Genomic DNA, 24,358 nt, shown 5'->3' on the forward strand with positions numbered 1-24,358 from the left:
TCGACATGAACAAAAGATATTCACGTTTCAGATACAAACATAAGGCCTGACCACTCTAATTAATGATTTTGTACAGTATGTAGAGTAAGCGAATTGAAGGAACCACCTATATTATTGACATCTTTTGAAATTGAAGAATTAATATTAAAATAGTAACGTTATACGTGGCAGTTAATGTTTTTGATAATAGATATTGTCGGTCCACAACCGAAGCAAAGAAAGCAATCGTTTAAAAGATATATATATATTGCTCAACATCAACTTTTCGTTATCCAAAACAATACAACCTATCAAAAGTATATAACATTCACCTCCATAGACTTGGACCAAATGCAATGGGCCGATCTAGTATTACCTGAATCACTAGGCAGATCCAACGCTATCTAACCGAGAAATATTACATTTTTTAACCATAACAAGATAGATAACACACCACGACTCAGTGTAAAATCATCTCTTAAACCACCTAAATTGACTCTATGACACGAAAACAACTACTAACTCAGAGAAGATCAAACCTATACTTAAGAACATAGCAATTCCAAACTATTAGAACCTCATGATCGGCATGTAGAACTTGTCCCAATAGCATCAACACCCAGAGGCGCAGCATCAGAAAAGCTGGTTTCTCTAGCTTTCATTGTTCCGGTCCTAAACCTAAAACGGACAAAACATCCGACTGACCCGACCAAGAATTGCGAAGCAAAACCAGCAAGAATAGAGGCTTCTCCGAACTAACCACACAATAACCAGAATGTTAATCTCCTAAAGATAAGAGATTGGAGCACAAATTAGCATATCTTCATCTCACGGTACAAATCCAAATTGGCCACATCGCTTCCGCCTTGTTGTCGCGCTTCTTAGCCGGACTAAGACCAAACGACACCACACCTTACTGCAAAGCACCACCGTGGCTGGAATGAGAGAGGTAAGATCTGAAGAAGAAACCCAAACTCGACCACTGAAGCTCTTCAAAGAGAAACTCCGAACCCTCACTGCTCACCGAAGCCAACAAACCCTCCGGAGACAAAAACGACAAACGAAGTTGCCAACCCAGATCCACCAGATCGGGCCATGGATTCGACGTTATCGTCAAACGTCTGCACCAGAGTCTTCACCAGCAACCACCACCCGACGAAGCTTCGCTTCACACGCTGAAATAGCACCGGAACCACCACCATCGAGAGACACCCAAACTGACGGCAAAAGACAGCTTCACAGAGGAGCGAGAGATGACAGAGAAAAGGGAACCAAAAGAGGAGAAAATTTGAAAAAAACGAAGCCCTCTCCGGCGCCGAAAGGGCAACCGGAGAGGCAAAGAGAATGGATCTGAAAGTTGTCTCTCGTCGAAAAAAGTCAATGAGCTTTGAGAAAGTTTTTTTCAAAAGATTTTTTTTATACACGCCGAAATTGTCTTCTATTCCCTCTGTTTTTAAATATAGAATGTTTTAGATAAAAAAATGCATATTAAAAAAGTTTATTTTTAAATTTTTAATCAGTTATAAACAAAATTGCATAATATAAAATATAAAATTAATCTAAAAATTGCATAAAAACTTAAAATATCATATTATGAAACAAAAATACTTTTCTAAACATCTTGTGTACTATGAAACTGAAGAAGTATCTTTTATTTGAGGCTGAAAATCTGAAAACATTGGACCGGCCTTCGGTAATTGACTGAAATGATATAGGTTTATATAGAATTATATGTACGATATATATAATTTTTAATTAAAAAGTTATTAAGTCATTGACCTGATTAACATATATAAGATGAGTGTTTTGGGAATAGAAAAAAATCCCATGTTCAGACCAATATAATTCGACCGGGAAATCTTTAAGATAATCCACTTTGAAATTCTGAGTTGTTTTCAAAGTTGCGTTTAGTTGTATGATTTTCTGAAAAAAAAACATAGTAGTGTTGTTTGATTTTCGAGTTGTGGTTAAACCAAAATATAAAACCAAAGACAAACCCTTTAAAGTTTAAACGTAGTAATTTTTAATAAGTTGTAAGTTTTTATGAATATCATTTTTAAACAAAATAAAAGAGTAGAAAATTTGTCCATACTTTTAAACAAATAACAGTTTATAAATTTTAAGATAACTTTGCACAATATTTCTTCCAGTTTATATAGGCGGACACAAATCAATCTTTGTTTCAGATAATGTTTCTTTAACCTGTTGAGAGAGATATGATAGCATGTGTGTTGTGTACGCGATGTCACGATTCACGAACATACATAAATGGAAATAAAGTAACATACTTATCTATACTTCCAATAGTCTTCCATGCAAACATGCATATTTTACATCTTGCATGTTATCTTATATCTTTCTTTGGGGTAAAACATCGTCCATGTAAGAAAGTTGAATCTTTAGGAAGGACCAATTAATGTGATGCTTCAAAGATACTAAACCAGATCGAGATATAGGTCCGAAAACAAAATTTAGCAGGTGCATAGGCGAAAGCCGAGCCGTCAACACCAGCTCCGATGATAATGACGTCAGAATCGCCGCGTCTCTTTCATTTACCTCCGCATTCACTAAGTTTGCCGCTTTCTTACGGCAAAGCCATATCTTTCAGTTTCGTCTTTGATATGGTTTTTTCTCTAAGAACAAATTTAAGTTTCCATATACTATTAATTTTTTAACTAATCTTTGTTTGTTTAGTTAATATTTTCATAAGTTAAGTTCTTCTGTGAGATTATACCGAATTCAACAATTGAGGGAAATCTGAGATATTTCAGTCGGCCCGAACATATTTCATCATGGCATATCTATTTATAAATACATTATTTCAAAAACAATATTGAGGGAAAAATGGAAACAAATTTTGTACCTTTTCTCTCATAATTAAAATGGACGACTATACGAGGGGCTGGGGAGTTGAACAAACTTGTATCTTAATTCTTATGTTGAAATTAAACTGGATAAGGTTGCGCGTGAATGAATGATTAGAACAAATTGAATTGAAAAAAAAAGGTTGAATAACATTCAACTTATTTCTCTACAAAATAGGAGATGAATGAGCTGAACAGATTGCCTGTATAATTTGTTCATTTTTCTAACCTTTAAATTGAATGAGTTAAATCGTTTTTCCGATTTATTTATCTCAAATGGTAAACAATTATAAAACGTGTTTATTCAACTATTTCAACTTCTTAGTCTAAACCATCCATTTAGTCTAAATATACTGTTTGGCTGAACATATGTGCACATTTTCAATTATTTCGACCGACACTAGATTGAAAAAAACACACACAGTAGAGAGATTATTTAGCTAGTACAGTACTCTTTTATGTCATAATAACACAATAATGGTGGAAAGAGAGATAACATGCATTAAATATTAAAATATATATCTCCTGCATTTTTTATTACTTAACTTTTTTGAAACAATTTGCACAATCAAAAAGATTGGTGCATCAATGTTTAGAGGGCAGTTGTGGCCATATATTTTTTGCGATACGCGGCTGCATTTCCTGGAAACAACATTTGGCTAACTCCTTCGGCCTTGAAATGGGGAACCAACATTTTCATAGTCAACTAGTGATTCACATAAAACATAGATAAACAAAAAATATATATCAATGTCAAATAGTAATGGTAAACCAGAAAGAGTGTTAGTAAAACAAAAATAAAATCAATATAAATAATTTGAAATCAAGAGGGATATAATGACTTACGCCAAAAAGCCTGAGGCTATGCCAAATGCGAAGGGGAGAGGGAAATGGAGAGAGCAGATGGCCAATAGAAGATAAAGTGATAGCACAAAAATGATAGATGAGAGAGACCGGACGAGGATTCATGCCGCCGAGCAGAGACATCATCCCTGACGTGCGAGACCCACCACTAGAGAGGTAATCATAGCAACCTTGTCTCATTGCCTCTTTTGCTTCGTCCGTCGATCCAATTAGCACATGAGAAAATGCATTTCCTAGTGTGTTCACCGTCGCTGACATTGGCTTCACCATAAAAAAAAATTCTTGTATTAACGTTTGAGGTTGTAAATATGATTTTCTTTTTAGGTTGTAAGTATGTTTTGTTCAAATGTTCAGTTTTTACATTAGTATTTGACATATACTCACCTTGCGGATATCATAAAATGACTTGATAAATTCTGAGACTTTGTGCACATCGCCGAGGTTGCTTAATGGCTGGAGAAGACCTCGTAGAATGAGAATGTCAGACAGTACAACCATCATTCCAGATGCGATTGCTGGATGACGCATGTTGAATGCATCTCCCAATACAATCACTCCTTTCTTCTCGCTCAAAGTAGCGGACATGCTCTTTGTTGGCATCACATTTATGGGTGCTCCTTCATCAATTCCTTTAAAAAGTATTTTGTGGAGTTTTGAAGGTACCTGGAAAATAAATGTTAAAAGATGTTAGATACATAACTGCATGGACTTGTTACAAATGTTAGAATTGATGTATGTATGACTGATCTATGTACACAAACTTGGTTATAGGTTTATATATTGAGTTTTGCTTTTTATTGATCAAAGATTAATCAGCCCAATGTGTACCTGAGGAGCAATAGTGTTCTTCACGAAGGTAGCCATTTCCCCATTTGAAATAGAAGGAATATTGTTGGGGAGAATCTCAAAAACACAACGAACGTCGGTGCTGCTGATTTGCAACAACATGGTGAAGGATGGTTTAGACATTATCAAATTTAACTTTCCGGGTTCTTCAAGCTGACAGTTCTTCGAGATGTAACCAACATGGTATGACAGAACCTCCGCCTACATCAAGTTAATACATTGATGCTTATTAACTAACATTTGACTACATTCAAGTGAGTAATATCACTTCTACGTGTATACTGAATATATAGGACAAGATTGATGACTTTTACGTTTAAAAGAGCATACTCACATTGTTGTCGCTCAGAGACCGACGAAGGTTTGAGTAGCAACCGTCGCATACCACAGTGAGAGGTGCAAGGGCTGTTGTTTCTTCGCCTGCGCTATTTCTGTATGTTACTCCTTTGATCACTCCTTTTTCTTCTATCAAAGACCTCACCGTTCCTTCTTCGAGCCGCACACTACCAATTAATGTTTTGGTGTATAGATTAACCATTAATTGCTATTGTTCAATGTTCAAAAGTTTTTCAGTTGTTAATTGAAGGATTTTTTTTTTTCTTCGGATGATTGTTCCATAATATATATATACTATATAATGACCCAATGGACAGATTATTTATTTTTCTGGAAATGTTCTCTATTTTTTGAAGTATGTAGAGTTAGTTACTTTTTTTTTATAATCTGAATAAACTAATTTATTATTAAAATTTATTAAAAAACTCAAATAATGTTAAATGTTTTAATCACCATAGACGTATTTAAGTTAGAAAACTGAAAAACACTACAACACGCATTAAAATATAATCAATTAATTGTAATCCGTCGTGATTTCGTGAATTACATTATTGCCACTGTCAAGCTCTACTAAGAATATTACTCCCTCCGTTTCAAAATATAGGATGTTTTAACAAAAGCACGCAGATTAAGAAGTTTTTACTTTTAAAAAATTCAACCAGTCAGAAACAATACTGCATAATATAAAATACTAAACTAATCTAAAAGTTACATAGAAACCTAAAAATATCTTATATTACGAAACAAAAAACTTTTCCAAAACATCTTATATTTTGAAACGGAGGGAGTAATTTTTTTTATATAAACTAGCATTAACAAATTTCATTTTTTTCCGGTATATAGGATATAAAATTTAAAATTATTTTTGAATATATTAACAGCAAAAATTTAATAGAATTAAGTTAATAGTTGCCTTATACACTCTTTGATGTTCTATAAAATCCTTTTACACTCTTTGATGCAGAATTCATAACATATATACTTTTTTTTTTCTTTGGTAAAAAATAACATATATACTTGGTAACTAAAAACTAGTAAATAAAGATACGTTATACGTACTTGGGAAGAGAAGAAGCTTTTTGGCGCAGACGTTGGACAAAATCGGCCATTGTGAAATGATCGACCAGAAGGTTCATAAGGAAAGTTGTTGTTTTCCACCGGGAAAAATGCGTCTGCTTGTTTTCCATCCTTGTAAAGTGTCATGCCCGTAGCAATCTGTGCATCTATTCCCTCTAAACAATCTATACGTATACAAATATGACTTTTAAAAACAAATAAGTTCAATTAGATAAATAATTATATATAGTGCAACAGAGACAGACCTTGAAGGCCAAGCTTAGAAAGCATGAGTCGTCCACCAGGCTGCATAAACTCACCCATCATTCTCTCAGGTTCTCTCATGTCCCTCTCTATCACATGTACTCGACGTCCGTCCTATATATTATCAAAATTTAGTTAGCATAGCGTTGTTGTTTGTCCCAACACAAAATATTGCAATAGAAATATATGATGCAAAACAATAACAATCATATATTTTGTATATAGTCGTTTATCTTATCATTCCATGCACAAATTTATACAAAACAACAATACTCAAGTTAAATACCTTAGCAAGAGCATATGCGAGAGCCGAGCCGCCAACTCCAGCCCCAACGATGATAACATCAGTAGCACCGTCTTTACGCTCGTCCGCCACCGTCTCGACCAACTTCTTCCCTTTGTTTTTCCTGTTCGTGAAGTAGAATACGGTCCATGTCAGCACGAAGACAAGTAGCGTCCATGCACAAACGTGTGTAAAAGCCATATCCATATCAGTTAGTTCTCTGTGTGTGGTTCATGAGAAAAATAAGAAAAGATGAGTAACATATATATAGTGCAAAGATATAGTCAATGGACTTGTTATCACCACGTGCTAAATTATTTTAGTAATTTAGAAAGCAATATAAATATATAATTGATCTTGTATGTTGTCCACATATTTCGTTATCATTTAATTACAAGCGACATAAACGAACGATATTTTTTGTTAGATACAGAAGATATTATCCACCCTAGTTGATGAATTTTTATTTAGAACAAGAGAGTAAAAGGTACCACTCAAATTATTGACAATATTTATTGACGCTCTTAATTCTTAAATGATGAATTAAGTTAGCCAAGGGGTTAAGCTAAACTGGCCACTAATTTTGATTATGGAGTAACGTACTGATTTGGTTTCTTATATACTATCTAAAGTACTTAGATTTTCGTGTTCAACCAATTTATCTGCGACACAAATCAATTTTTCATTAACTGATGATGCTTTTCTCTTTTACCAAGAGTTCATTCGGTCTGATTTTATAACGACATCCAAAGTGGTCCAATCCGACTTCCACTACAATTATTCCACATTATTCAAACGAGAGAAACGATATATAAATCCCAATTATAGTAAATCCCTACAAACGATAGCGTTGTTTTTGTATGTTATGATAGAGTTTTCTACCGCACCAATAATAAATCGCTTTAATATTGAGACTTTTTTTTATTTTAAATGATGTAATCCCTTATTTAATAAAACGGAAGTACACAATATTGTTTTGTAAACTATATAATTTTAATAAGTTGATTACAAATAGGTTATAAGTTAAATAGTGGGTGCAACCTTAATTTATTTTTGGATGATTTTGTTGTTTCCAAAAATCTTAATGAAAATATTATAAAGAATCATTTGATATCATCTAATTTACCATATTAACTTCCTACAAACGATAGCGTTGTTTTTGTATGTTATGATAGAGTTTTCTACCGCACCAATAATAAATCGCTTTAATATTGAGACTTTTATTTATTTTAAATGATGTAATCCCTTATTTAATAAAACGGAAGTACACAATATTGTTTTGTAAACTATATAATTTTAATAAGTTGATTACAAATAGGTTATAAGTTAAATAGTGGGTGCAACCTTAATTTATTTTTGGATGATTTTGTTACTAGAGCACGTTGTTTCCAAAAATCTTAATGAAAATATTATAAAGAATCATTTGATATCATCTAATTTACCATATTAACTTCCTTTATTAAATTATTCATCAAATAAAATATTTTGATATCTAACTTAACATATTAATTTGTTAATTATCATTATATTTCACCTCCCATTTTTATATATGAGTCTATTTCGTAAAACAAATAAATTATTATATTATTTATTCTAACTAAAAATTGTTTTATTTCCGGATATACCATAAGTTAAAGTTTTAAAAAAAATCTAAATGGTTCAATCTATAAAATATTCAAGTTTTAGTAATATTATTCTTTAAAAATAATATCTATTGAATTAAAAATTTTACTGAGTAACAGGTCAAACTTTGAAATTTAAATTCAATTTCATACTTTTTGTTGAATTTATTAATTTTATATAATATAATAAACTTTAAATAATTTATTTTGAAATATTGAAACTTGATATAAAAGTTAGAAACTATAAACACTCTAAATTGATTTGTTATAGCACGGGTATTTATCTAGAATCATTAACAATATAAATCTTACAAAATATGTGTCTTTTTTCAAGCCATCATATTTAGCATATAATTTTATTGCATAATATTTTATCGAAAAAAGCTTTTAAAAGCAATCACATAACTTATATTTTATATAAAAATTACAATATAAATAAATGAATTTCAAATTGTGCTCTAGTACAAGTCTTAATCTAGTAACTTTGTATTAATGCTACACTAGGTGCTACTGCCATAACTACATATAAATGCTTTTATATAGTTTCTTATAACTGTTCTCTTGTGTTGGAATATAATATGTCATAACGTTTTTATTATTTTCGAAATATTTATTTAATTATTCATCCTCAAAGCTACGATAAATAGTTCAACCATAGCGTTATCAATGATCACAATCCAACATACAAGTCTCAAGTCTAAACAAAAAATACATAAGATAAGTCATAAGTGTCAAGTCTTACATTAACATAAATTTGATATATATATATATATATATATATATATATATAATCCAGACAAATTAGACGCAATATATTCTAAACCTCTTGATCAGTTTAGCACATGATAACTTTATCTTCTGGCCAAGCATAGTTGAATCAATGGCATCTTCCATACGCTCAATTTTATCAGATGGTCTTCAAACTAATGCATCTCACTACGTCTATCTAAACTTTAATTGCATTAGATCCTAATCGAACAAAGTGTACTATAGAGATAAGGCTAAGACTATATTGTTGTAATCTATATATTTACGATTAGTTCGTATCTCGTATATTTAGGATCTCTGCTGTATAAATACTTCTCTACTTCTATCAATACAAACACACATATTCTTCTATTCGTAGCATGGTATCAGGCCTAAACAAACGATCTTTGACCTAGCATTGTTTTGTTTTCGTGGCTTTGATTTTTCGTTTTTTTCTTTCAAATCACTATGTCTACTTTTTCTGCTACTTCCTCTTCTACCTCCTCTACTACTACCTCTACTATGGCGGAGACCACCTCTTTGGAGACTTTGTACACTCTACATCCTTCGGATAACCCTGGTTCTCTTATCACCCCTGTTTTGCTACGTGGTGATAACTACTCAGAGTGGGCTACATAGCTTTGGAACTCCCTCCAAGCGAAACAAAAGATTGGATTTATTGATGGTTCTATTCCCAAACCACAAGCTAATCCCGATCTTGCCCGATGGATTTCTACTAACTCTATGATTGTGGGATGGATCCGCACTGCTATCGATCCCCAAGTTCGTTCTACCGTCACTCATGTTCCGGACGCCTTCAAGCTTTGGGAGTCTCTCAAACGGAGGTTCTCCGTCACGAATGGTGTTCGCAAACATCTCCTGGTGGATGAAATTACCAACTGCAAACAGAATGGTCAATCTGTTCTTGAGTACTACGGCCGTCTTTCTAAGCTTTGGGAAGAATTACAGGCTTTTCGATCTACTGCTACATGTACTTGTGCTGCTGCGGCTGACCTTGAGAGAGAGCGTGAAGATAGGAGGGTTCACAAATTTCTTTTCGGTCTTGATGAGCCTCGCTTCAGTCACATACGTTCCCAGATTATTGACGAGGAACCACTACCTGACTTGAATATTGTCTACTCGCGTGTCATTTGGGCTGAACAACATCTCAACAACATGCGTTCCACTGAAGCCAAACAGGATGCTGTTGGTTTTGCAGTCAAAACCGATTTTTCTCCCTCTACTATGTCTACTCCTGCCACTGCTGCTGCTGTTGCTGCTCGGACTCGTGATCCTAATCGCATGTTTACTCATTGCAAGCGAAAAGAACATGAAGCTACCAAGTGCTTTCTCTTACATGGCTATCCCGATTGGTTCTTTGATCAACAACGTTCTGCAGGGCAGAGCACTCGGAGTCGTGGTGGTCAGACTTTTTCTTCTGGTGGCCGTGGGCGTGGTCGTGTCAACGTGAATGCGGGTTCTGCTAACACTTCCGCTCCCTCTGTTCCTGCTGATCAGATTACCGCACTCATCAACCTGCTTCAGAACCAACAGAGTCAACTTTCTACTGAACGTCTCTCTAGTAAAACAAAACTTACTGATGTTATTATAGACACTGGTGCCTCTCATCATATGACAAGCGACTTGTCCTTGTTGCGGAATGTTCTTGATATAATGCCCTCTGCGGTGACCTTTCCTTATGGCACAGCCTCTCGTGCTACCAAGATTGGCACAATGCAGTTGAATGATGATTATTTTTTATCTAATGTTCTCTATGTTTCTAATTTCAACTGTACGTTCATCTCGGTAGCACGCCTTCTCAAACAAACGGGCTGTATTGCCATATTTACTAACACTCTATGTGTTTTACAGGACCGTTTTACGAGGACCCTGATTGGCGCCGGTGAAGAACGAGAGGGGGTATACTATTTCAAGGGAGTCCGGGTTGCAAGAGCTCATACTGCACGCAAGGGAGTCCGGGTTGCAAGAGCTCATACTATTTCGTAGCATGTACCTTTTGTTCTGGGTCGTTTGAATCTCATCGCCCTAATGCAACAACCAGCATCTCTCCTCCAACAACATGCACCTCTTATTGTTTTTGATAACAGTTTGATTGTTATGCTGCCATGTTTACAAGATAAACCAAGAGTCAAAGGATTTTTTATTTATACTAGAAAGTCTCCTATTATTTATTAAAACTTAAGAAAATTTACATACAGACATTCCATGGACACGAGGTCCCGCTTACATCGTCTAACATCACCGAATTACAACCATCCAGTCATACCTCTAATAAATGAAAACCAATTGATAAGAAAAATGCATAGTTAGCTAATTTGTTTATAAGACGATTAAACTTCCTATATACATGAGTAACCCGAACTAACCAGTCCTTTGAAATAAAGCCTTAGAAAAATCGTATTCGGAAAGCTAGTGAATGAGTGTCATTAATCCCAGACCTCGAAAAATTCACAACCAACTTTGAATCAACCCCCAAAACCACCCTTTTCCATCATCTTTCGCAAGCTAATACCAACACATAGTAAACACCCCAGAGTTCGGCCACTAGAGAGGTACAGGAACCAATATTGAAGGCGAAACCCACTAGCCATATACCCTCAACATCTTTAATGGTTCCCTCGCAGTCGCTTCACCTGGATTCTCGTGTGATGCTCCGTCCATGTTAATCGTGACCCAACCCGCAGTCGGTTTACACCACATAATAAGTCTTTCCACCCTTGCACTCGTGTTCGACCCTCCTAACAAACCTGAGTGTGCCTTAGCAACCTCTAGTACCACCATCTTTATAAAGCATAACCTGTCACGACACAATCGTTTCTTCCCAAACACATTACTACACCACCAACAATCAAAATATTAACCATAAGAAACTGCATAACATATTCAAAAAAAAAAAGATACCTGAGATTTCTGAAGAGGAGGTTGTGAATATATATGGTAGAGTTTCCTTTATAGGAGAGCTTGTACCTATAGCATCCTTAATAGGAGATTCAAAATCTGTTTCTATACCTATTGCGGATTTAGAACCTGATGCTTTGTCAGTTGCTGCATGATTCTTAAGAGGAGATTTGTGATCACTCATATCCCTAGAATTTTGAAAAACAACTTTATTGGCGAACCATGATACAAAATCCATCAAATAGTCTTTAAGGTATGTCATATATATCTATGGTAGGCCTCCGAATAAATGTATATGGTTGAAGCACAACATCCATAAATACTTGTTCACTAACCAATGTACATTGTTCTTGTGCCAACGACTTTCAGCAACAATCACTTTATATGTAGACAAATAAAGGAGTTTTCATTTGTTCACAGAATTTCCTCTTAGGTCCAACCAAAACAGATTCACAAAAGAATGAGTCAGATAATTCATCATGTACTTATTAAAGACCAAGTCATAAGGCTAATGTTTTAGATAGTGAATTTTACTTTATGCGCAATGTATTGTATTTAGAGTCTCTTGGCTAAGAGAACACACTTAGAGGCATGTCTTGCAATCATCTGTCCGACAGCTTTCTCAATAGTAAATATGTTAGTTGCAGGTCTCCAAAAGAATTGCATCTTATTTGGTAGTAGTTTCAACCAAGACTTTAAAATCCAAAGTGTAAAATCCACGAACCGTTGGGTTCTTTTGGATGGATGTCGATCGACACCATAGGGGTGTCGGTTGACACCAACATTTCTGGTTTTACCGTTTTCGGTTTAAAATGTCGGTTTAATGTGGTTTGGGGTTGGGAAACCCTAAGACTTGAGTTTTAGGATAAAACTCGACCTCCTTTGTTTTGGTTGGCCATTTTCCCTTGTGCAAAAGAGGAAGAAACTTCCAGAAAGTTTTCCAGTGACTTCTAGTGAGGATTTGTGCCTGTTCTTGAGATATATGTCCCTGTATTTGGAGATATAAGTCTAGAGACGTGTGGAAAGCTTTCTGAGGGGTTGGTTCTGGTCGTATGTTTCGTCAATCTATCTGATTTGCAAAGGTGAGTGCATGATCATGGGTTAAATGAGCTAAGATCTAGGTTTCTATGATTCTGTGAGTTTTTTGATTGATTACCCTTGCATGTTTGCGTGATTTCGTGCTTCTTATGGATTGTGATGGCCTTGGCCGCATTGGATGCGGTGGAAGGTGGAGATCATACCTTTAGCTTCAAGGAGAACGTGGCTGCGAGGTCGGTGTCGATCGACACCAAGGTGTGACATCGCGAGGGCTTTTAGTTCTTGAAAGATGCTGCTATGACACCTCTCACTAATGTTTTCATCATTATCGACCAATCAACCAATACATATTGAAAATGTGATCTTTTGTTCACACTCTACAAAAATATGTATTAGAAAAATGTAAAAATTGTAATTAATTAAGAAGATCACTTGAATGTTTATCTAATCAATAAAAGACAGTATTAATAGTTATGTTTTTAAAGTTTATTTTTTAAAAACTCAGCTGATCATTGAAAATATGATGCATGTGTCATTGTGGTCTCTGATGAGATTTTGTGATCACCTCCGTTAGTGAGTTGTTGGAGAGTTGGAAGTTTAGAAAAACAAATATCGTTTTAAAACACTCATATAGTTTTTATAAGACACTCATATAAACTAATACTCTCTCTATTTCATAAATAATGTCATTTAGACATATTTCACACAAATTAAGAAAACACTAAAATATACATATATGTTCTTATTTAAGAAGTGTTTAATAGATTAATTTAGTCATAAATTAAGGGTAAAACTAAGAAATTTAATGTAAAAGATGCATTGGAAATATAAAATGATGTATTGGAAATGTAAAATAATACTCTTTGTGAAACAAAAATAAAATTCTAAAGTGACATTCTTTATTAAAGAGAGGAATTAATAAAATTAACTATAAAAAAATGACTAAGACACTCATACTATCACCAATAAACATGCTATCATGGTCTCTTCTTTAAGAAACCGTTTCTCACAATTTCTTATCTCTCCTATTTTTTCACTTTTTAATTATTTTTTTTCAAAACTTTGGTAAGAAATTTCCAATGGAAATGGCCTAAAGTCATCATACTTCTTAATCACATTTTTAATTTACTGGGCATTGGTCATTATCAGCATTACCCCACAGGTCGACTTCAAGGATATTTGAAGGCCAATGAAAAATGTCTTCATCGTTAAGTGCTGCATCTTATCTTTGTTTTTTTTTCTATAGACAGATGCATGAATATCCAACATAAAAACCTGACCACAATTACTTCATCAATTATTGGTACAGCTACAGTAAGATTTCATTGATGTTCATAATTGGATGTATCATTAGTTTATCTATGGCTGTCAAAATGAGCTCAGCTTAGCTCAATTCTAATGACCAAAAATCATGTATTGCCTTCTTTGTTTCGTCACTTGATGCAATTAGCGTTTGAGAAAATGCATTTCGGAATATGTTCAACGGCTTTTCACCATAAAAAAAAACAATTACTTGAAGTTGTTAACAAGTTTAGAAATTTATTCAATTTTAATGTTAAATAATTAATATCTGATATTAACTCACCTAGCAGATTTAAAGGACTTAATTAATGACGTCTAAGACTTTGTTTGCATCACCAAGGTTGCTTAGTGGCTGGAGAAGACGACGTAGAATGAGAATATCAGACAATATAACCATATCATTCCAGCCGCGACTGATATGGTTAAACCCATCATTCCAGCCACGAATGTTGAACGTATCTCCCAACACACAATCACCCCTTGTAATTTCTTGCTTAAAGTAGCTTACATGCACTTCGCTGGCACCGCTTTTTGTGTGCTCCCTTATCTATACCCTAGGTTGCATGGAAACAGAAACGGATAAGCGAAAACGAAACGTTTCGGAAATAGAAAATAATTTTTTTTATAAATTAAGAATTAGAAACGTTATATATATATATATACATACTAAAACATCAAACATAAAACTATATCAAAACTATATCAAAAAGAATATTTGAAACAACACATATACAAAATAGAAATATTAAAAGTTGAATTAAAATACTAATAATATTATATATTTATATGTATTATGAATATATATTTTCAAATTATTTTATTTATTAAGTTTCTAAATTAAAAAAATTTTCATCGTGTTTCCAAACAGATATAGGAATCGTGTTTATCTGGTTTGTTTCCGTGTTTTCACAAACTTCTGTTTTTAAAACGTTTCGAAAACAAGAAACGGAGCTTAAAAAGAGTTTCCATGCAACATAGATTCTGTTATAGTTTTTATTTTAAAAGCAAATTTAAAATTGAATATATTATTAATTTATTTAACTAATCTTGTTGACAAAAGAATTTTTTAGTTAATATTTTCATAATTTAAGTTCCTCTGCGAGATAATAATAGAAATCACAATAAACTTCTACCAAATTTAACAATTCAGGGAAAGCTGAGATATTTCGGTCGGCCCGAACATACATGGAAAAAGATTTGTATTTTTTTAACATACATGGAAAAAGATTTGTATTTTTTTTAAATATATGGAAAAAGATTTGTATTTTTTTCTTCTTCTCATAGTTAAAATGGATGAGTTCTTCATGCAATGCTTTTAAATCAACCAGTTGGTGACTATATTGTGGGATGGGGAGTTAATCAAACTTTGTATCTTATGTAATAAAAACCAGAAGAGACTCCAATAGTGATCACATGTTTATTGTGTGCTCATACTGTGGCGGACCCGGTAAGAGCTGAGGGGGGTCAGCTCACCTGCCTAATATTCCAAATTTGTGTTATAGTCTGTTTTCGACCTCCTAAAATTACAAACATGTGTTGTTATAAGCTTTTAAACTTCGTAATTTTGTTCAATTTCATTATGTTATTACTCCATTACGTTACTTACATGATTTTACAGACTTTTATGTATTTGACTCGTAAATACTGAAATTACGTTATTGTTTTCTTTATAAACAAAATTGTTCTTATTTATTGTTTCTAAATATTGAGGGATCTAGTATGTTATTTCTATATTGTGTAGATGTCCTTGTGCAATATATGTAAAGTACTTAGGGTTTATTCTCGTGTATGTATATAAGGGCTGTACCCATGAATGAATTAAGTAAGAAAACTTTTATACACTTTTAGGTCATTTCCATTGAGGTTTTTTAACATAAATTTTTTATAGTATAAAGAGAAAATTTATTAATAAAAAATTGTTTGAGTTTCTTAAATATGTTTAAAGTTTCTTAAATAAGAGGTTTTAGAGTTTCTTAAATATGTTTTAAAGTTTCTTAAAGTTTCTTAAAGTTTCTTAAAAATCTTCTTCTCTGCAAATGTATCCCGCCAAATGAGTAGAAGCATTAGTGCTGCAAGTAGTATCAGCTCGACCACAGACTTAGGCAAGTACTTGGGAATGCCCATTTTGCAGAAGAGGATGAATAAGGATACGTTTAATGAGGTTTTGGCACGGGTTTCCGCTAAGCTGGCTGGGTGGAAAAGTCAGTGTCTAAGTTTTGCTGGCAGAATGACACTTACGAAAGCAGTATTAACGTCTATTCTGATTCACACGATGAGTGTCATTGCCTTGCCTAAGTCGTTACTAAATGAGTTGGAGAAGGTTTCTAGATCGTTTCTTTGGGGAACCACACGGGAGAAGAAGAAACAACACCTACTCGCCTGGGATCGTGTCTGTGTACCAAAGTCTGAGGGTGGTCTTGCTATACGACGGACACGGGAGATGAATCTCTGGACCCGAGTGTTGAGAAGCAAGTATAAAGTTGGAGGGTTTCGACAATTGAACTGGTTGACCCCAAAGAGTACTTGGTCTTCGACTTGGAGAAGTGTGGGACTAAGCCTGCGGGAGGTTGTCATGTTGGGACAGAGTTGGGTGGTTGGTGATGGGCGAGAAGTTTGATTTTGGAGGGATAGGTGGCTCCTACAAAAGCCGCTGATGGAATATTTAGTGTCTGAGCTTCCGGAAGAAAGAAGAGATGAGTGTGTTAAGGATTTGTGGATTTATGGTGGAGGATGGCGCCTAGATCGTATTGCTCCCTTTGTTTCGGAGGACGTGTGCCTAAAACTGTGCTCAGTGGTTCTTGATGGTGTCACGGGGGCTCGAGATAGAATCTCGTGGGGAGAGACGACTGATGGGAGTTTTACTGTTACGTCAGCCTATAACATGCTCGTCCGTTCTGCGTATGAGGGGGTTAGCATGGGTTCATTCTGGTCGCGGGTGTGGAGTGTTGTAGTTCCGCAGAGAATCAGAACCTTTTTGTGGTTAGTGGGTAATCAGGCTGTCATGACTAATGTAGAACGCTTTAGGAGCCATCTTTGTGATTCAGCAATGTGTGTGGTGTGCAAAGGAGGAATGGAGGATATTATCCATATCTTGAGGGATTGCCCGGCAATGGAGGGGGTCTGGCGTAGGTTGGTGCCTGCGAGGAATCATGCAAGGTTCTTTACGCAGTCACTGCTTGAGTGGTTATATGCGAACTTACATGGGGAGTCTCGTGTTTTTGGTCTGCCCTGGTCGACGTTATTTGGAGTAGCAGTCTGGTGGGGGTGGAAATGGAGATGTGGTAATGTGTTTGGTACAAATGGTAAGTGTCGAGATAGGGTTCAATTTCTTAAGGACCTAGATAAATAAGTGGATGAGGCTAACTCGACTTCAAGGAACCAAAGCGTTGGTACTGAGTGAGTGGAACGTATGGTTGCTTGGGTTGCTCCACGGGGTGGTTGGTTGAAATTTAACACGGACGGTGCATCACGGGGAAACCCGGGACTGGCTGCGGCTGGGGGAGTTATGCGGGATGAGGATGGTAGGTGGACTTGTGGTTTTGCTTTGAACATTGGGATATGCTCAGCTACCTTAGCGGAGTTGTGGGGCGTGTATTATGGTTTGTGGATTGCATGGTCAAGGCAGATCAGACGGCTGGAGTTGGAAGTGGATTCTAAAGCGGTGGTGGATTTTCTTGTGACAGGGATTAGCGAGGCTCATCCCCTGTCATTCCTGGTACGCTTGTGCCATGGCTTGCTCTCACGGGAGTGGACTGTCCGCGTTTTTCACACGTATAGGGAGGCTAATCGTCTTGCTGATGGATTAGCAAACTATGCCTTTTCTTTGCAGTTGGGTTTTCATTCGTTTGATTCTGTACCAAGTGGGGTTGATTCAATTCTTTTGGTCGATGTCCGGGGGGTTGCAGCTCCTCGTCGAATTTGTATTTGAAGTTTAAGTTGAATAAATAAAGGGGCCTTGCCCCTCTCCCATACCAAAAAAAAATAAGAGGTTTTAGAAATTTTGGAGAGAGTTAGTACATTATTTAAGAAACTCATCAAATTAAATAATAATAGTTCTATGATTTTCATTTCTAAGAAACTTATATCAAGATCCATGGATGGAGATGCCCTTACTTTCTTCTCACTAAAATCCTTAATAATAATTTTACATTATATTTTGCTTCGGGTAAAAATATTTCTGGATACAGCACAGCTAATACATTGTTTGGCTCAACATATGTGCATATGTTCAATTACTTCGGCCAGCACCCGATTTAAAAAACACACAGTAGAGAGAATGACCTCACCACATCACGGCTTTTAAAACAGTGCGTTTTACTCTGGTGGCGATCAAAAAGGTGATTTAGGGTTTTTGCTTCTTGTGCAAGTACTGATGCCGCCGGGGGTTTCTCCGCCGGGGGTTTCTCCGCTGGGGGCGGTTGGTAGTTTGAATGAGGATCGACTGGTGAGGGTTAATGATCTTGAGGAAGGGGAGGTTGTAGCGGGAGTTGGGATAGAGAAGGCTGTTTCACACACTGAGGCGAAGCGTTCATGGGTTTCCATGGTTAAAAGTCCTGGGGAAATGTCTAAGGTTGATCTGGCTATCGAGGAGATTGATGGTATGCCGGCAATTCGACTAGCAAATAAGGTTTTTGAAGAGGCACATCCTTTATGGGAAGATTTTCTTATAGGGAGATTCCTTGCTAAGGCTCCTGTTGTTGGGGGGATACATGCTTTAGTGAATAATATCTGGACTCTTGGGGACAAAGCGATGAAGATTGATGTTTTTGTGGTAGATAACACGATGGTGCGATTTCAAATCACGGATGAGCGTACGAGATCTTGCGTTTTGCGGAGAGGTATGTGGAATCTCTGCGGTGTTCCAGTTGTTTTATCTAAGTGGAGTCCTGTTGCAGAGATGGACCAGGAAGAGCTTAAAACTATTCCTCTCTGGATCATAGTTAAAAATGTTCCGCCGAAATATTTTTCTTGGGAGGTTCTGAGTGCTATCACGAGTCCTCTAGGTACTCCAAAAAAGTTACATCTGGACACAGAGTCCTGCAAATCGTTTGATGAAGCAAAGGTCCTAGTAGAAGTGGATTTAACCAAGAGTTTGCCAAGCAAATTTTCTTTTAAATCTGAAAGAGGTGGTGACATAATCGTGGAATTTGTTTACCCGTGGCTACCAGCGAAATGCACTCTTTGCTCTAAGTGGGGTCATCTACACACAGCCTACATTACGAAGAACGCACTGGTCGTTCCAAGCGTTGGAACCACATAAACTGCAACAACAATACTAACCACACAGACAAAGGAAACTGTTGGACTCGAGTCTGATTCTCCAGCGACTTTGGAGATTGTAGCAAATAAGGATGCCATAGTGGCTACTTTGGCTGAAGAGGACACATTTGGAACAACACAGGGGGATGATAAGGATCCTGGATGGACTACTCCAATGAAAGAAGTTTTAAGTCCAGTGAAGCAGGGTTTATGATAGACTGGTTTTCACCTAGGGTATCAATTCCCTATGCAGTTGTAGTACAAAGGATTATCAATCCAAATGGTTGTTATGCTAACAGATAGGATACAATCAGAATCAAGCAAGTCAAGCCAAGCAATAAGGGGGTTTGGTTCTAACAATCCTAATATAAACAAAGTAAAAGAATATAAACAAGTAAACCACACGACCTAAGCACTCGATGCAAGCAATCGAGTACAGGATCGAGTGGGGTGATCGAGTATGCAGATGAACTATGAACAGCTTGAGGTATTACTCGATGCAGGTTATCGTGTACCTGATCGGGTAAGTGGTCGAGTAAGTAAGGAAAATGCAAAGAATGAAATACGAAAGTTCCTAAGGATGGGGGTAATCGAATCCTAAGTGTTCTAGACCAATACGGATGCCTTACATGCCTCAAGCAATTATTTCCTAGACAATGAACCTCTAAAACCTTGTCACCACACTGTCGCACTAGTAACAATCAACCTTGAACATACTACCACACTGTCGCACTAGCAATATGAACAAGCAGGCATTAAGAACAATTCATTTTTGTCAATATACTTAGACTTATCTGATTTTGTCACTCAAAGTTAACTATAACTCTAGCATTGACCTAATCAAGCATTTTATCTACTCCTTTCGGCCTGTAGCATTATAAACGCCCTAGATCTAGTCTCAACCTGTCGGTCTGTTGACCGCATTAAGAACATCAACCTAGAAGGAAATTTATTTATCATAACAATCAACTAAAACATCCTAACCGATCAAGAACACCTAATCATCTATCCCATCCCTAGAAACTTTGCTACACTACTCGGACATAGAAACAAATGATAAAGCCATAGAAATAAACGAAAATGACATTATTAAAAAGATAGAGTACAGTAGAAAAGAGTAGGGATAAAAGATCTATTAAAAACTACAAATTAAAAGTACAAAAACAAGAAAAAATGTTGAGTCGCTCAGTTCTCTCACAGAAGCTCTCGCTCTCTGGTTTGAGGGTCTGCGGCGTGCTCGTTTGCGAGCTAGGGAAAGAGGGGGTTTATATATGGAAACCCATTTGACCTAGCTTCCCAGACCTGCCCGATGGTCTACTCGATGGGGTACACGAGGCTTGAGTCGGGTAACTCCTCGGGTGGATCTTCGGGTTGCTCTGAGCGCTCTTGGACCCTCTTCGATCGTGTTGGGGTTCGGACTTGTTCTTGTAGCTCGATGGCTCCTTCGGGTACATGCTCGAGTTGTCCTTGTTTTTCCCCATTTTTGGCTCTTTAGCACCTGTTTTCATCCAATATATGCAAATGCAGAAATGCAATACCCTAAATGCTCTAAAACTTGATTCCTACAGTAAATGGTCTAAAAATGCTAAGTTAGAGGTATGAACAATGCAAAATATGGACAAAAAAGGATGCTAAAAACATGTAAATTAGAGTGTTATCAGACCCCCAAACTTAAATCTTGCTAGTCCTCTAGCAAGTAAGTAGGAAGGTACGGTTTGAAAGTGGAGACTCATAACCTTAAGATGCTAACCGAAGGATGCAAGCTATAGTCTTTAAAGATAGTTTAATGGTGCTAAGATCAATCAACATACTTACAAATATTTTTCTATGCTTATTGCCATGCATCGATCTAGCTCAACCTCCAACTAAAGATAAAGAACATCTCTTTCACATTCAGTTAAGTGTTTAGCGAATTCTTGCAAATGGAAGGTGAATCAAGCTCAATCGGTTTCAAGGGTAAGGCTTTTTGGTAAGGTGGTTTCAAACAAATTCTTTAGATGGTTTTTCTCTCAAAAAGTGGAATGCTAGACAGTCGTGAAAACTATCTAAGACTGAGAACAATTTGGGCATACAAAGCTTAACTCTTGATGATCTACCCTTTTCTCATACATTCATCATATATTTTTTTATTTAAACCTCCTAGAATTTAACTACCCACACCCTTGATTTTAACTCTTTTTTTTTTTACTCCCTAAGGTTTAGACTTTTAGACTTTAAACTTCTAGCTCTTACTCTTTTTTTTTTCTTTTTTCTTTTTTTTTTTTTTCATTGCTAACTCCTAATATTCATATATTATTTTCTTTCTTTCTAGGAGACTATAGCAAAAAACTTTTTCTCTTTTTTTTTATACGTAAAGACTTAGAGCTAATTAATTCTAACCTTAGGGACCTTTTTTTTTTTTTCTTTCTTTTCTTCTCTTTTTTTTATTCCACAACCCAACCCCAAATAAACATTCTAACCACCTATCTTTCAAAACCGAATCTATTAGCTAGTTCAAATCTAACTTAGCTAAATCAAGAGGCAGTTCTTTGTCGTTCTCAATACTCTCAAGGTTTCACAACCTATAGCACAATGAAAAAGGCCTCACTCAACAATTCACAACAAGGTTTGAAAGAAAGGTTTGGGTTCAAGGGTAGGACAAATGAATTGGGTTAAACGAAAAGATTGGTAAAAATGTGGAGTGCTAACCCGAGTTTAGAGTTACCATAAGCAAGTATTCAAGTTCCATAAGCAAGACAATTAGAGTTCAAATTAAATCCAATAATATAGAGATGTTCTAATGTTCAAGCAAGTGGAGGAAGCATTCAATCGACACAAAGGGTCTAAGCAAAGATTTTTCATTTTTTTCCAAAGATTGATCTAGCAACAATGAACTGTGACTAAGGGCTATAGCTTCAATCCTAAGGTTTGATTTTAAACAAGGTGGTTTTAATTATTGTCCCCTAAGATGCATATGCAACAATCCTATATGAAGCACACTAGACTCAATCCTAATATGCAAATGCAACTACATGAACACTCTTTTTTTTTTTTTTTGTAAATTTTTCAAATTTTTTGGGGTTTTTAATGCACATAGATGCAGACTCAAATGAATAAAACTAACATGCAAAAATTTGAAATAACAAAAATAAGAAAATAAAACACAATGTTAAATACATTCTAGGACCCTCCCCCAAACTTAAATTACACAGTCCCTGTGTAAATAAAAGTTGGAAAAGAATCCAAGAGGCACACAAAATAAGATGAAACTAAATGCAATGTTATATACAAGTGTTGGATGAAATTGGTACCTCATGGGTTGGTGAAGAAGGAGGTTGCAGCAGCCTCCATGCTTGCCAACGTATAGCCAGGGTCGTCTCCGGCTTCAGCAGGTGCCGGTGTTTGCTCGTCAGAGAGCTCAGATATGCGTACAGACGACTTGCTCGGACCAGCATAGGTGTTGATCGAGGGTGGGATCGCGTAGCTCATCGGGTAGGGCATCGGGTAGTAGGATGGAAATGGCGGAAGAGGCCTAGAATGATCACCGGTGTATCCACTCGCAGGGTGCATCGAGTACGGCATCGTATATGGCATTTGGTACGGAGGAGGAAAAATTCCAGCATAATCACCCGATTGGGTGCTCGATGGGTGCATCGGATAGTGCATCGTGTACCCCATCGGATTGGGTGTCAGGTAAGCGTCAGAGTGGCTTTTCCTCGATGCTTCTGGTTGGGTGAGGTCTTTCTCAGTTCAGGGCTCGTACGATGATGCTCTTTGAGGTTTCGGAGGTAGCAGTCCTCGAGTTCATCCTAGTGGTCCGCTTCTTCTCATCCATGTAGGTGCTTGTGCCGAGGTAGGAGCTGAGGCACAGCTTGCCTTGTCTTGCAACTCCTTGATCTGTCCTCCCATTACCTTCACTGAACCGGCAAGATCCTTCACCTTTTTCACCAGGAACTTGTTCATCTTCTTCAGCCAGCCAATTCTCTTGTGAGCTTCCCTCACTCAAAATCAAACTCCTCCGAGCATGCGTACTCCTCAAAATCAAACTCCTCCGAGCTATCTCCTTTTCTCTGCCCGGTCTCTTCTCTCTTCTCAGCCTCGGACTCCTCCTCCGGGTTGTACAGCTCTTCCAACGGTGGTGCAAAGTCAATGTTGTGTCCTAACCGAACCTTGGTGTACACGACATTGGGTAAAACCATTTGAGCAGCTCCGGCGGTTGGATGGACAAACTTGAACAATGCCATGTCATTAGGCCTCTCATAGGCCAAGAATCTCGCCAGCACGAGGTAGTCCGCATCCAGCCACCTTGGTTCGTGGACAATTCCTTTTAAGGGCACATCGCATGCCACTAAGATTGGTGTAACTAGTCCCCCAATAGAGATCTCTCTGCCTCCTTCTCTTCTTTTCACAGCGCACGATTTCAGGTACAGGAATTGATCGAGTAGCACGAACAACATACTAGTATCAGCTATGTCTCCTACTAGCGGTGTTCCATCCCTAGCACTATCCAAAACTCCACACAATGCGACATCCAATAACTGAAGCTCGTGGTCGTTCACATTCCCAGTCTCTTTTCTAGCAAAAAGAGTGCATGCGAGGGACTTGTGAAAATACCTCAAAACAGGGCTCCTTATTTGAGCAGATTTGGAGCTGGTGGACTTGTAGGGGTGCTTGTCTCCTATTGTCAGCCATAGGGACCTCATCTATTCCTTGCTGACCTCCATACCATCCCCACTACCAGCCTTGAAGCCATACAGCGTCTCCATCTCCTTGAAAGTCAGCCGGTATTCCGTATTCCGAACGGAGAAGGTGATGAACCCGATCCCCCCATCGGGTAGTAGGGTCGGGTGATCCTCGAAATAGTGTAGCTTCAGGGTTGAAAGGAATTGGACCGTCTCCTCTTCATAAGCTTCTAGATGGGATCGCATCATATTGCCCAGGTGGCACATATCGAACAAAAACTCAACGTTTCTAGCGATGCCCAATTGCTTCATTGTCTC

At 36.7% G+C, this 24,358-nt stretch overlaps 1 protein-coding gene and 1 pseudogene across 2 annotated transcripts; one reads left to right on the forward strand and one right to left on the reverse strand.

Moving 5' to 3' along the window:
• Positions 1-3,197: 3,197 nt before the first annotated feature.
• On the reverse strand, positions 3,198-6,719 carry LOC104770793 (squalene epoxidase 5-like; annotated as a pseudogene). The gene is made up of 7 exons (XR_015593996.1): positions 6,496-6,719; positions 6,212-6,323; positions 5,949-6,130; positions 4,888-5,056; positions 4,536-4,754; positions 3,690-4,370; positions 3,198-3,549 (listed from the first exon to the last, which is right to left on the reverse strand). The product of XR_015593996.1 is annotated as a squalene epoxidase 5-like (transcript).
• Positions 6,720-9,224: 2,505 nt separating this feature from the next.
• Positions 9,225-11,031, forward strand: LOC147918834 (uncharacterized). Its single transcript, XM_087504292.1, has one exon. The coding sequence runs from the start codon at positions 9,606-9,608 to the stop codon at positions 10,866-10,868; it is 1,263 nt and encodes a 420-aa protein (XP_087360418.1). The 5' UTR covers positions 9,225-9,605; the 3' UTR covers positions 10,869-11,031.
• The last annotated feature ends 13,327 nt before the right edge of the window (positions 11,032-24,358 follow it).

This window comes from Camelina sativa, chromosome 20 (assembly GCF_030686135.1).
Source record: "Camelina sativa cultivar CO46 ecotype springtype chromosome 20, ASM3068613v1".
NCBI lineage: Eukaryota > Viridiplantae > Streptophyta > Magnoliopsida > Brassicales > Brassicaceae > Camelina > Camelina sativa.

Bases quoted from the DNA above. Each gene is read 5' to 3' on its own strand.
- LOC147918834 (XM_087504292.1), top strand. From the start codon at position 9,606: ATGATTGTGGGATGGATCCGCACTGCTATCGATCCCCAAGTTCGTTCT.